Below are 16,120 nucleotides of genomic sequence, written 5' to 3' on the forward strand. Positions count from 1 at the left end.
GCATTCCTGGCTGATATGTTTACCCAGGTAATTTTACTTACACAATATACAAAACAATTTAGAACAATCAATTAATAAATTATTATTAGTAAATTTTATGGCTTTATAAATTGTATGGCATTTTAACTTGTATGGCTTCTATATTTAAAAATACTTCTATATTTAACAAAGAAAATTATAAATTCTTGTTTGCCTTCACTTCTCAAGCTAATGATGAAGTAGATGAAGTAAATTAAGTCAAATAATGTAGAGTTTTTTTTTTTAGTCAAAAAAAGTTTTTACTTTGATAAAACAAAAAATAGATAAAAGAAAGCTTTTATAAAGGTAGTAAACTTAATAATATAGTCTACCTACCGCATGACTCTTGTTTTTATTATTTAATATATTATAAGGTTAGTTTGCCATCCTGTTCCGTTTGTCAACTTACTCCCCGAGCTTATATACATGTGTAATTTTTAGAAATTTGAAGAGAAAATAATCTAACCGAAAATCTATTGTTTTACTTATTATCCATTTATTCTACGGATATAGAGAATGTTACGAATCTTTCGACACGTTACAATTATTTCAGACCTGTTATAATCTGATTTAAACTTACCAATTGTAAAATTATATTCAGACACTTTTTTAATATATCTGATTCAGATTAATCATTGAGTCACCCAGAATTATTTTGAACAACATTTTAGTTAAGTTCAAATAGTTTATATATTTTGCAATTAATTACAAGATTAATTCAAAGTGCATCTAGAAGATTATATTGGTGTTTTTTCCTTATTGTTGATTAAATATGAAGAGTTTAGAACTTATAAACATAATTCAAGAAGTTGGTATCAATCATGCGAATTTGCAAGCCATTTTAGAAGAACGGCTTGCAAAAAATAAATTGCTAACCAATGAAGAACTGTCTGATGTAGAACTCTCAGAAAAAATTAGACTTTTTATTTATAAATTTAGATTTAAATATGCAAAGCATATTCGTAACTTTAAAAGGTTAAATAAATAAGAAGTGCCCTGGTTAGAGGTTGAGTTGTTTCAGGATACTAAACTTGATTCAAATTTAAAAACTGGACGACCAGAAAAAGAATGGATAGAGAATTGCATAAGAACAAAAATGAGGAAAGTTTCAAGGTAGTTTCTAGTTTAAAATTTTTATTTTTGTTTTTAAAAGCCACTGATTGTGGTCGAGCAGGAAAACTCTAATACAAGGTTGCCACTCAACCTGGAAATAGCATGAATCCCAGGGATCATCCCTTTTTTTTTTTTTTAAATCAGGGAATACTCAAGGAAATTTTTTTTCCCATTTTTGTAAAATAGTTATTTATCAAACTATTTACAATAGTTTAAACAAGTTAAAATTCATAATGTATATTATTAGAAATTTTCTATAAGATGAATGAGTTTAGCAGAGAAAATTAGTTCAAGGAAAGAGTGTAAATCAAACTACCAAAGAGCAATCTTATTAGAAGAAATTGAAGATTTAAAAAAAAAAGAATTTACTTGTAACAGCATGTTATATATTAAACAAAGATTTTATTCAATCTGTTGAAGATGCTGACAAAAATAATGATTTAACAATGCTTAAAAAAGCAACAGCTTTAAAAAGAAAATATGACGAAACAGAAAAAGAATCAATGGAGTTAGGTTCAGTTTTAGAACTATTAAATGCAAAGAAGAAACTTATTGATAAATTTTCTTACTAAAAAATTATTTTTATGTTCAATTTTAGAATTGATAAAAAATATTTGCATTGTTTCATTGTATTTAGTACATTTAGAATCTATTTAAGTTATTTTTATATTTATATATATATATATATATATATATATATATATATATATATATATATATATATATATATATATATATATATGTATATACACAGGGTTTTCCAGGTTTTCCTTGTCTTAATGCCATCTTAATGCCTTAAAATCATATGGAAAACTCAGGGAAAACGTAGGTAATATAAAAAGCTAAACTCAGGGAAAACTACGAGAAAAACTTTTAAAATTATAGTGGCAACCCTGTAATATAAAATAAGATGTAAGAGGAGCTCTTAAACCTTGGATAGTAATTTTCCTAGTGATGATGCCACAATAAAAATACTCAATCCTGTTTTAGAAGTCTATTTTCCATTATAATAATGTAAAGAGGTTATCAAACACAGTCTTTTGTTGTTAAAAATTTACGTCCACAGCTCCACACTTGTGTGGTTTAGGCAGTTTTCCATAGTATTATATTTTTATATCATCATAATGGAAATAGTTTATCAATTAATGATGTTATTTATTTTTATTTTAGTTTGGCTAAAACTCATACAACTGAAGAATTAGCAGAAGCTGCTGCTGTACGTGCAAAATCAAGACTTGGAAAATCTGGTTTGGGAGAAAATATTAAAATGTTTTCTAAAGTTCTAAAGGCCAAACTTACCAATTTAATAATTATCAGTCAACTATGATGTCTGCAGATCAAGCTTTTTCACTTAAAATTCAATGTGATTTGAGTGATTTACGATACCAGATTATTCGAAACTCATCTCTGAATCAAAATGCTGACATTTATCCCCCATTAAAAGCAATCCTAAAATTAAAAGCAGATTGTTATCCAGAGGGTTTGCATATTACAGAAACGTCTGCAAAGTGTAGTTTGCAGAACATAGTTAACCATACCTTGCTTCGAATTTTGAAACTAAATTCTGAGCAGCTTCAAAACTTAGATGAAACAGTCACACATGGAGTATTCAATTTGAAATGTGGCATGGATGGTGCATCTTCACAAAGTATTTATAATCAAAGGTTTGATGATGCTGATCTTACTACTGGAGTGCAGAATGAACATTCAGTATTTCAAACTGCAATAGTTCCTTTGAAATTAAATATTCGGGGCTCAAACATCTGGAATAATCCAAAACCATCCAGCCCTCATTTTTATAGATCTCTTGAACTACAATACCTAAAGGAAACAAATGAACTCATTGCAGCAGAAGAAATAAATCTTAGAAAACAAATCAAAAATCTGCAAGACTATACTTTAGATCTAGATCTTCTTAGTAATAAAAAGCACTGTTCCATAAAAATTAAAATTTTTATGACTTGACTATGTTGGATGGCGGTAAATGCTATCATGTTTTCGAATTCATCACAATGTTTGTTTTGCAAAACCGAGTGAGATGAACAATCTAGTAAAAATCAGAATATTTACTCCAAATGAAAAATCTCTTACTATGGGACTATCTATTTTACATTGTTGGATTAGACTTTTTGAGTATGTGCTAAACTTAGGATATAAAATGAAAATTAAAAAATATCAGGCAAGATCAAAAGAACATAAGCTTTCTGTTATTAAGCAAAGAAATGAAATTCAGAAGCGGTTTAGAAGCGAGCTCAGCCTTGTTGTCGATATGCCAAAGCATGGCTATGGTTCCTCAAACACAGGTAACACAGCCAGAAGAGCATTTGACAATGCAGATACTTTTGCAGACATTACAGGACTTGATGTTAAAACAATTGTTAGATTGAGAAATATAATGAAAGCTGTGTGCAGTGGATACCACCTTGGTTTGGGGGCCTTCAAAAAATATTGTTTAGCAACTTCTGAAATAATAATTGAAAAATATAACTGATACATAATACCACCTACAGTACGCAAGTTATTAGAGCATAGTTATTAAATTTCTGATTGCTTTGAACCCTCCAATAGGTATATATTTAGAAGAGGCACAGGAAGCACAAAATAAATACATTCAAAATGCAAGACTAAACCATACATGTAAAATTTCAAGAAAAAATGCAATAGAAAACCAAAATCATTATCTGGTGTTACGTAGTAATCTAATAGTATCATCATTCATCTTCAAAATAACTAAATCTATTGGTGCTATTAACTTAGATTCTGAAGTTTTAAACCTTTTGCTTGATGAACAGAAAATATTTTTTAAATAATAATTTTTACTATATTAGTAAATGTATATATAATATGCAAATATTTATATATATATATATATATATATGTATATATATATATATATATATATATATATATATATATATATATATATATATATATATATATATATATATATATATATACATACATACAGTAATTTATATATCTATGGTCCATACCCATTTTTAGAATTAAGCAAGTTATTTCGCAATTCTGAAAATGGGGTTTGAACCACGGATCTTACATTTCTGAGGCAAGTGCGCTACCACTGCACCACAGCTGCTTAATTTGTTATTATTGTTAAATATCGAAAGTTACATTAATTTTTATTATTTATATATATACATGAATGCGCTAAGACACAGCGTTAAATTAAATTTAAACAAACGTTTTTTAAAATAATTTAAAAACTTTAAAATTTTCAATAGAGTGCTCGAATGCAGATGAGCAAAGAGACATTTTTAAACAATTTCTTGAAGAAAGAACTGTTAAGTGAAATTTACTGGAAAGAACTTTTTTTTATCTTGTAAATATTCTTACAATGGGCGTTAAATAAATTTAAATAATAATAATAATTGTAGTTTAAAGTTGATCAAATTAAAAGTAAACGATAACATTCCACTTTTAAATATAAACTATTCAATGATAATATTTCTTAACGTCACACAGTGTATCGCTTACAAGCTAAGTGGACAAAAATATTTTGTTCTGCAATTTGACTCCTATGATTGTAATTAATAAAATATAAACTTTTCTTATTACAATTATCTTTATAAAATAAAGAATTATACAGACAGGGGCTCAAAGAAGATGAAAATGAAAATACGTCATTGCAATTTTTTCATAGAGCCTTATATATACTTTCAATAGAATATAGATATTATATTAATAACCCTAATGGGCAGTTTTATGCTGCGCTGATCTGAAATCAAATAATGATAAAAAACTGAAAAATAGAATCTAGTAACTTCAGAGTTACTCAAGCACAAATGAGTCTCAAACTTTATAAATTTTTTTTGATTTAAAACTTAAATGAACTTAATAACTTTGCCATACATTTAAATCCTTTTTTATAGTTATTCCATACATTTGGACCTCAATATGCAATTTTACATTCAGTATAATTATTAAAGTTTTGAGGCAGTTTATATGTGTTACTTATATTTACTCTTAGATAATAGTTTTCATTTCTATTTGTTTCAAACTTGTTGTTAAGGTTTTCAGGAGAGAGATTATTGATGAATCGATACATAGAAATCGAATGCTGATAGATATTTATTTCAAAAATATTCATTATTTTCATATCATTCGTTATAGGTTTAGCGTGTTCACGCTTACTTTTAGAGTAAATGATTCTGCACTCATGTTTTTGTAAGCAATAAGTTTTTTAAGTATTGACGGTTGAGTATTTGCCCATGATATACTTGCAAAACTAATGAAACAATGAATTAATCCAAAATATCTTAATTTGAGACTTTGTTTATTGATATACGAACGAACTCGATTCATTTCAATTATATTAGTGATTTTAGATTGAATATATCTTATTGGAGGAAGCAAAGATAAATTCTCATCAACAAAAATTCCTAAGAACCTTATACTGGCTCGTTTTTTAACTAATTTATCATTTAATATATGGTCAGACAACTTAAGAGAAAGGTTTTCTTCTCGTTTTTTTTTATGCAATAATATGTAGTTTTTTTTGTTAATATGTTTTGAGTCAAGCAAGAGTTTGTTAGCCCTAAATCAATTATTTACTTTATTTAGTTCAGTATTCAGGTCTGTATATAATTTCTTAATATCATTGTTAGTAAGAAATAGATTTGCATCATCAGCAAACATGACTGAATTCAGTTTTAAAGACGCATCGCAAAAATCATTTTATATAAATTAAAAACAAGAGTGGACCAAGGATAGATCCTTGGGGAACTCTACATAAAACATTTAATACTCCAGATTGTATATTACATGGTCGAAGGAACAAAAATTATATGAGTGGGGAGGGGGGGGGGGATGGGGGAAGGGCAGTACTACCCTAAAATAGTTTTAAGGACCTTTTTTTTTTGACATTTTTTCAGTCAATTTCTTCAAAATTATTTATTTAAAAAATTATTAGGGGGAGCAAATACACCTGCTGCCCACCCGGTTGCTACGGGCCTACATTACATACATATTGTTTTCTATTCGTAAGATAACTTTTAATCCAATTAAAAGTTTTATTTATTATACCATAGTGCTTTAGTTTATCTAATAGGACGTTTAGTTTATCTTATAGGATTTTGATGTGTTATTGATTAGTTTCGCATTTTTTAGATTATTTTTACGTAATAAAAATAAATACTTTATTTCAGCAATCAAAAAAAAAAAAAAAAATACGTTAACTATAATTCTGATAACGTAAATTAAAAAAAATATTTTCTTAAAAACTATCATCGGTTGAATCGTTGTTATTTTCACAATCCGAAGACTCAGACCGTAAATAATTTTCATCGCCACACAGAGTTGTATTTCCAACCAGCTGTCGTGGTATTACAGATGGGACAAGTCAAAACATCTAACGGTAATTTACTAGTTTTCTTACTTGATAATTCTCTGAATGAGTTAATGACAGGATCTACTGTTACCGAAAGCATATTGAGCAAATCTATATTTGTAGAAATATAGCTACCAGTTTATAAATCCAATAAATATACTACTACACTGATTAATTCTGGAGAGATTTAATTTAAGATAATTGCCGAAAAAATGTTCTTTAGGAACGTAACAAACCTATAGCAAACGGGGAAGCAAAAGGTAAGGTTTAAAGTATATATTAGAGGTTGTCTAAATCTTTGATATTTATACCTACAATAGAGGTATTCAAAAAATAATTACTTTACCTAGATCGTAATTTTTTGTTGTGATTATCTCTTGATAGTTGTTAAAAACTTATCCTGTCAACTTTTAAAATAGAAATCCGCTTCGATTTAGGCTTTAGGAGCTTACAAACTATATTTTAAAATTTTTCTTTTCACTTCAAAGGCGCCACTTTGACTTGCCGCTGGAATAATTATACTACAAAGACTGTACCGTAAGTTTAAACAATTTTTGGCTGCGTTCTTCCTCCAGCTAGTCTATTTTACCTCCTTGGTTTAATCAATCTTTCGATTGACGTAAAGTTGCTACTTTAACTAAGTCATGAGATTTCTATGTAAATATTTATGAGGATTTAGTATAGGACGTGTGTAAATAGCAAGTGGCGTAACTCTAGGTTGAAAAAACCTGCAGCTGCCAAAAGTGGGAAACAGAAAAAACAATGGGATTATTTTTATGCTTGAAAAGTATATATTTATATTAAATAAAAACATAGCAGAAACGTCAATAACCCATGTCTTAAATTAAAATCAATAAAAATGACCACATCGATAGATCATAGATCAAGTAGAATTATATAATTAATTTTATAATTACTATCTTTAGATTAAAAGTAGACATTTAGATACATTTAGATTTTTTACTAGCTTCGCTTGTATTTAGCGAATAAATAAGCAAATATAAACTACAGTTGTAGAGTGACGCGTTGTAATAATATATATTTTTCAACTGTAACGGACAACGTCAAAAACACAATCAAAGTAGTTATCACCTCCAGATATGCAGTTAAAAAAGAATGTTTAGCAAAATTCTACCAAATGTCTCACTGTTGAAATTTTCAACACAAAAATGTCAAGATTTTTAGGGGAAAATATTTTTGCAATTGCAATTCTATGGATTAAGAACGCTCTAAACATCAAAGCATCAAGAGCGGTAACAATGAATGTTGACCAGCACTTTGCATAGATAAAATTTTTACGAAAGGAATTTTAATATAATATTTACTGCTCCTTTATGACTATGGCAGTAGTAAGTAAACACAGACGTGTTTATATAACATTGATAACTCATTTACAATTTCATTAATTCTCAAGTACAATTTTACTAAAATAATTAATTTCAGTTTAATATTAATTTTTGTTTTAGGGAAAAATTACAAAATTCTATTAAGCACGATTATTCTAAGATTAATAAAGTTTAACTCTCATAAATTTCCTGATGATTTAAAAAATATTGTCTACAAAAATTCTGTGTGGTTGTAGAGAGAGAAAGAGAGAGTACCCAATCCCATTATCTAATTCTTTAAATGGGATTGGGGAATTTTATTGATGACATAATTTATATATGCTATGTAATGTACGGTATGGGGTTTCGTGATAAGACAACTATCGTCTTCTTTTTGTCTCAGTCAAGTAAAAGTAAACTTTTTGTTTACGTATTTTGTTATTATAAGTATTATTAGACTTTTTTACTATACTAATTATATTTTCGTTTCAGGATATGTCTACAAAGAACCTTTATTTCCTGGTGAAGACAATAAAGAACTGATTAATAAAAACCTGGGTATGTTTTAATAAATATTATTGAAATATAACTGTGAATGTTTAAAAATATTATATATATATATATATATATATATATATATATATATATATATATATATATATATATATATATATATATATATATATGTATATATATTTATAAACTAAATTGCTCTAAAAAGACCTAACGGTTTTATCGCAGAGTACCGCGGAGTAGCATTTATCCAGGAAATTCATGCCTTCTTCCTTATATATTCCATATAATTTTATATACATATACATATATATATATATATATATATATATATATATATATATATATATATATATATATATATATATATATATATATATATATATATTAGTAGAAAATCACTTAACAAAAATTTTTTTCATTTAACTCTGTGTTTCATCAACAAAGATTCATCAGAAATGCATTTAATAGAAAATCATTTAACAAAAAAATTTTTCATTTAACACTGTGTTTTATCAACAAAGGTTCATCAGAAATGCATTTCTGATAAATCTTTGTTGATGAAACACAGTGTTAAATGAAAAAAATTTTTGTTAAGTGATTTTCTACTAATTCATAACTGCTCTGTTCTTTTAAGAAGATTGAGCACTTTATTGTGTAGAATACATTTTAAAGTTGTTTATATATATATATATATATATATATATATATATATATATATATATATATATATATATATATATATATATATATATATATATATATATATATATATATATATATATATATATATATATATATATATATATATATATATATATATATATATATAAACAACTTTAAAATGTATTCTACACATATATATATATATATATATATATATATATATATATGTGTAGAATACATTTTAAAATATATATATATATATATATACATATATATATATATATATATATATATATATATATATATATATATATATATATATATATATATATATATATATATATATATATATATAAACAACTTTAAAATGTATTCTACACAATAGAGTGGTATTGTGTAGAATACATTTTAAAGTTGTTTATATAACTATATAACAAATACATATATAACAATATATAACTATAGAACAAATACATATATATATATATATATATATATATATATATATATATATATATATATATATATATATATATATATATATATATATATATATATATATATATATATATATATGTATTTGTTATATAGTTATATATTGTTACATTAGTAATAATTTTATAATAAATTTGACAACAAATTTGATTTAGGAAAGGTGTCATCGTTACCTAACTCTTTAAGCGGAAGTTATGAGGTAATTTTTTTTTTCTAGTTATTAAGATGCTTCATGAAGACTTAACGTTTTTTTAGAGAGCTCTACGGAAGAGTATTTAATTAAACAAATACACCTTTCATGCCATTTTATTGCTCTGGTTTAAAACATATACTTAGTAGGTTTAATGCAGTTAGTAAATTTCTACAAAAAGCTGATTTAGAGACAGCAAGCAGTATGCTAGTAAATTTCTACAAAAAGCTGATTTAGAGACAGCAAGCAGTATGCTACTTTTTCACTATTTGAGCAAGAATAAAAAAATAAAAAAAAATAAAACTAATCTAATAAAAAAAAAATAGAAATGTTATTAAACGATTAAACAAGGAAGAAAACGAGTTTGAAACTTTAAGCAAATCTAACATGTTTCAAATGAATTTTTTTTTGTCGATATAAAAATTGACTTTATAATATAAAAATTGCCGTTTCATTTTTGAAGTAAAAAAATACTTTTTATTTTACATCTTCGCCAACAAGCAACCACTATAAGAGTTGGAAGTAACTAGAAGAGAAAAGATGAAGTTTGTAGAGCAAGGTAATGATTGACAGACTACTTATAACATTGCAAATTGTATGAATCAGGAAAACAAGATGAAGGAAGCGAATTCCAAAGAATTGATGTTTGAAGAAAATAGCTAGACAAATAAGAGTTTTAGGAGCACTTAGGAACAGTCACAGAAAAAGGATGACACTTAATTGAATGACGAGTAACACGAGAATGAGTTTTAGTAGATGGCACAAGAGACGCTAGCTCTTTAGAGCAGTGCCCATTATAGTATTTGTAGAAAAGAGAAAGAGAAACAACATTATGACGATGTGATAATGGTTGAAGGTTAACTGCAAGAGCTGGTCCAACTATGTTTACAATGCGTTTTTGCACCTTGCCTAAAAGAGAAAGGACATCATTAGAAGATCCACTTCAGATATGGCAACAGAGTTCTATACAAGGACGTGTTTGAGATTTATAGAGATAAAGAAGCAAATCCGGAGTAAGAAAGTGTCGAGCACGATAAAAAGATGCAACCTTAGCAGATGCTAATTTTGCAATGGATTTAATATACGGTTTCCAAGAAAGATTGGAAGTAAAAGTTGATCCTAGAAGATGAAGGGTAGATGACTCGTCAACTACATCACTATTCATAAATATAGAATGATCTAAATTAATGCGATAATGTTTGCCTGAAAAAAATTGGGTTTTATCTGAATTTAAGTTCACTAGCCACGGTGAGCTCCATGCTGTAGCAGAAGTGAGATACTTTTCAAGCTCAAATGCCCACTCCAAGCAATTAGAGAGGGTAGGCTTCTTATCATGACAAGAATAAATGATAGTACCATCAGCGAACAATGCCACCTTAGATGTTAGAATATCTGGAAGATCGTTAATGTAAATTAAAATGAGTATAGGGCCATAGATTGAACCTTGAGGAACCCCTTAAGTTACATGTTACAGGATATGAAGAAGAGTGCTGTCCAACGAGGAAAATTTTAATACTTCAATTGGAAAGGAAGGACTCAATAACCTTAAAGATGTTACCAGATACACCGTAAGAAGAAAGCTTACGGAGAAGACCAGCATGCCAAACTTTATCAAAAACTTTAGAAATGTCAAGAGCGATAGCCTTAACCTCTTCGCCTCTCTCTAAAACACGATAAAACCTATCGGTTATTACTGTTAGCTAACCATATTTAATTTACCATTATAAAGTATAAAGTACCAACCTCAAGCTTTTTTTTTATCAAAAAGATTGGTCTGAAGGTTACAATAAATTGTAAACAAAACGTCTAAAGTTAACAATTATCTTCTGCTGATATAATTGGTGTGTATTGAATGTTTATGCAGCATACTAAATGTTTTTACTACTGTTATTGCAAACTGCAATTCTGGAAAATGTTTTTAAAGTAGAATAATAGAATCAAAAAATTCTAACTTATTTAGATAAACAGAATAAAGTTTAGGACTCAAGGTAAGTGTAGTAACTTAGTGTAGTAAGTGTAGTAACTAAGATATAAAGCGTGAAGGCAAATTACCCGGAAATTTTTAACTCGGGAAATTTTGGAAATTTTGGAAACCCATAAAAAAATAAAATAACTTATCTATCAAAAAAAAGATAATTTATTTTATAATTAATACGTAAAGTTTTATTTTTTATTTAGGCAGTTGTTATGGACAATTTTATGGTAAAATATTGAGTCGAATATAAAAATTTTTGAAAGATCTCGTTGAAAAACAATTTTTTTTGTATTTTGTATTGAATTTTATAAAATTGCTTTATCCTGTTATTTGCTAAGCATATTGAAGTTTAATGCCATAGTAAGCTTTTTTTAAAGCTAAACATAATTTTCATCTCCATCCCTAAAGGGGAAGGAGTAGTGGCAAACTGCGAACCGGTAAAATGCGAACTTTTTTGCAAACTATAGTCCTATTGGTTATTAATGGTGTAATATTATTTTCCGTTTGCCGTGAAATTGTTTTTTTTTCTATATATTTTATGGACTTCAAGTTGAAGCATAAATTATATTTAATTTTAAAAAAATACAACCAAATTTAAATAAAATATATAAAATTCCATTTTATTTAATTTAAATGAAAAAATTTATAAGCAAAAATTTTTTTAAATATCATAATTGTTGTGGCCATTTAAATATAATGTCTCGGTTTGCAATCTCGGTTTGAGGCCACATACCAAAAATAAATTTGCCTGCAAGACGTAAGTGTATTAGAGGGAAAAAGATTTTAAATTTGTAAGATAAGAAGCAAATAGTTTGAAAGATAACATAATAAAGCTCCAAAGAATTACCAACAGTCAAAACCATCCTAAAAAATGCATTTTTAGTTTTATTAACACCTTTCTTTTATTTACTTTTATTATTATTTGAACTTTAAAGTATTTTTGTATACGTAACAACGATAAAAAATTAACTATGGTTCAACAATGTTAAACAAACAATGCGTTTGCCATTCATGTAACGCGACACCAACCATTAAGCGTCATGACTACCTACCGCCAATCGCGGTTGGTGTAACTGTCAATCATATGCATTTCCGTCAACTAATAAAAAATGCTATTGACTAACTGCATATTCAATGCTGCTGATACCAACTAATGTAAAATGGTTTAACAATGTAGGTTGCTCGGATAGCTAATGCTATTAGAAAGTACCTTTAGTACCTTCGCATTCTTTAAAATACTAGATTGCGTGACCCTAATGTTTATATATTTCGATTTTTCAATTTTTTATTTTCCGCACATTAGCTTGGTCAAAAAATTCAGATCTGTCAGTAGTTTTTCAATTTAAATTGATTTTTGTAGATAATTATTTACTTTCTGTAATTGGGGAAAAAAGCTTGAGTCTATACACCATAATATCAAACAGAACTGGGTTGAAAAATATCATCTGCGGTACACCACTTTATATTCTGACCTAGACAAAGAAACATTCGTCTAAAATAAATTTGCTTTTTTTTTTGTAGAAATTGATTATCCAGTTAGTTTATTTGTTCTTCATGACAGGCTTTATCAAAAACTTAGGCTATGATGTTCATATTATTGTCTAATAAAATAATCACTACTAAATAAAAAAAATTTTAGGAAACATTTTTTGTTTTTTTATTACATTTTCTAAACTCCTCAAATGTCATTTGAAACTACCTCCTTTTGTGGGGCAGTTTTGGACAATGAGTAGCCTTTTTTTAAATAATTAAACAATAGTTGCCTTTTTTTTTTTTTTTTTAAAAAAAAAAGGCAACTATAATTTATTTGAACTAGCTGGGCTTTGCTTTTTTTAAAGAATAGATAACTAAGTTATCTTTTTCAACGAAAATAATTTTTACAATTTAAAAGTTTATAAATAAAATCACCGGCAGAGCAAGTAGAAGACATTATTCTGTCTTATCACGAGCCCCAATCGTACGAGGCCCAATCACGAGCCCCAATCGTACGTATTTACAATAGCCGTATAATATATTTACACTTCACAAACTATTTATCGAAAATTATAAATGTAAAATAAATAACAAATAGTTTAAGAAATACTTCAAGAACAATGTTCATATAAGAGTAAACAAGAAAAATCGAAAGAAATGTGAAACAGAAAAACAAAAAATAAATAAATAAAATAACGAGCACGTATTTACAAGAGCCGTACTCGTTACATCGTAACATATATATATATGCATACTATACAACTTATTTATTGAAAAATATAAAAATAAAGTATATAACAGTTTGTAATAAAGTAATATTTAAATAAAAAACGAAAAATTAAAAGTAAAAGAATACTTTATTAATAAAAACCGTAATATTTATGAATATTTTAAAACCAATTTGTATAAAAGTAAAATAAATAACAATTTATTGATTGTTATAATAAAAATTTTATAATTTTTTAGTTTAATAAAAAAAAAAAAATATTCAAGAATTCAGGTTAGATTTCAACAATAACTTTTAAGATTAGAGGAAACACCATAACTAAATTAATGAAAAAAAAGTTGATTTTTAGGAGATAGTCCCATCTTTGTTTTATACATGAACATTAAAACTTGGTGTAAGTTGATTTTATAACTGTTTAATGCGCCAAGTATACGCAGAAGAGGCTCGCATTGTACAAGTTTATCAGCCCTAAATAAATTATGTACGCTTATTTTTGTTTACGGTACAATTTTTAAGTTTTGTATGATTTGTATTTGCCCATGCAATATTACAATAAATCAAATAACAATGAATGAAAGAAAAATATAAACTTTTTAAAGATTTATAACTTAGAAATGGTTTAGTCATATATTTCATGACAATATTTAGTTTATTCCTTATAAACCACTCATTAACCTTAGCCAACTGTTTGTTAGCTGCTTCAAAAGGTATTTTAATATCTCTGTGGGAATAAAAAGATTAAAGTCATTTGCAAAAAGAATACAATTTAAGAAGTCTGTTGCTAAATTTAAATCATTTATATATACTAGGAATAATAAGGATCCTTAAATAGAGCCCTAGGGAACCCAACAAGTTCCAGGATATGGAATTGTTTGATTTTGCTTATATTGTATAAATTGCTTTTATTGGTCAAATAACTTTTGAATCAAAGTAAACTATTATTTTTTACTCCATAATACTTAAATTTTTTTGTTAGTATATTATGGTTTACAGTATCAAAAGCTTTTGTAACTGATGTAGAGGTAATGTAACTGATGTAAACGTAAATAATGTAACTGATGTAGAGATAATGTAAAATAATGTAAAGGCTGTGGTATCTTTTTAAAAAAACGTTCTAATGTGTCCCCCCCATTTCTCCCCTATACTTTATTTTAGATTACTAAAATATTATACAGAATTTTTTAAACAGAATATTAAGAGACAAAAATTACAAAAATCTATGTAGTTGTAAAATAGAAAAAAATTTATTAGATTTGATATAATTATTAGTAATAAATTAATAACTTGTATGCATCATCATTAACATTTTTTTTTTTTGATAGTAATTTGTTACGAAAAAATAATTAATGATGATGCATCACTTACAAGTTACTAATGGCTCTCAAAATTGTTGAAATTTGAGTATATCTATTTTTGTCTATTTAGTTTCTTTCCAAAGAAATAAATAAGAAGAAATTCTTTTTATTGTATTGTTTCCAAAGAAACAAATACAATAAAAAGAAAAATACATAAATATTTCTGATTTTAAAGCATAATTGTCACAAGTGCAAAAAAAAAGATTTTAACCCGACGTAAGTGTGAAAAAATTAATTTAAAAAAAAAGTTGCTCAGTAGAAAAACCTTCATTCCATTAAACTGGCGTAATTGTCAGTTGACTACATTTGGGTTAATCATTATTTATTCGTTTGTGCTATAATAAGTATATAATAATGTGCTATAATAAGAATATAAATAATAAGTATAATTTGTACTATAAAAATTATATAAACAATATGTATCAAAAGTTTATATATCAAAGCAAGATTTTATTCATAAATAAGCTTTCTGTATATTTATATTTGAAATTAATGCATAAATTAATTTTTGTGGTTAATTTATGCATTAAAAAAGTGACTATAGTTTTGTAAATCACTAATTTAGTTCAAATGATTTTTTTTTAAAGGTAGTTGGCGTAATGGAAAGAAAGCGTGTACCATGTATTGAAAAATATAATTACCTTTCATCAAATAGTATTTTCTACTTACGTAATGAAATTTCAGTACAAGACTCAAGCAATAAAATGAATTAAAAAAAGCATTTATTATCAAAGATTTTTATTTGCAAGTAAAAATGTGTAATCAAGTAAAGCTAATGAAATCAAGTGAAGTTGATGAAATCGACAACTTTGTGCATAGTTGCGACAAAACATTTGGAAATATGATTTGTTGGCATAACGATGTATATTGTTTCTATCAAAGCACAAAAATTTCTAAAGACGTCATTTTTGTTTTTTTAATTC

At 26.4% G+C, this 16,120-nt stretch overlaps 1 protein-coding gene across 3 annotated transcripts in view; it reads left to right on the forward strand.

Annotated features, from left to right (window-relative positions):
* LOC136090444 (uncharacterized) overlaps nucleotides 1-16,102 on the forward strand; it is a 36,534-nt gene extending 20,432 nt beyond the window's left edge. For all 3 annotated transcript variants that reach the window (XM_065817104.1, XM_065817103.1, XM_065817105.1), the window contains exons 6-8: nucleotides 8,296-8,361; nucleotides 9,633-9,676; nucleotides 15,785-16,102. In XM_065817104.1, coding sequence (XP_065673176.1) covers nucleotides 8,296-8,361; nucleotides 9,633-9,676; nucleotides 15,785-15,910 — 236 coding nt within the window. In that variant the 3' untranslated portion in view covers nucleotides 15,911-16,102. The remainder of the gene's footprint in view (nucleotides 1-8,295; nucleotides 8,362-9,632; nucleotides 9,677-15,784) is intronic.
* The last annotated feature ends 18 nt before the right edge of the window (nucleotides 16,103-16,120 follow it).

The sequence above is a fragment of the Hydra vulgaris genome, chromosome 14 (genome assembly GCF_038396675.1).
Source record: "Hydra vulgaris chromosome 14, alternate assembly HydraT2T_AEP".
NCBI lineage: Eukaryota > Metazoa > Cnidaria > Hydrozoa > Anthoathecata > Hydridae > Hydra > Hydra vulgaris.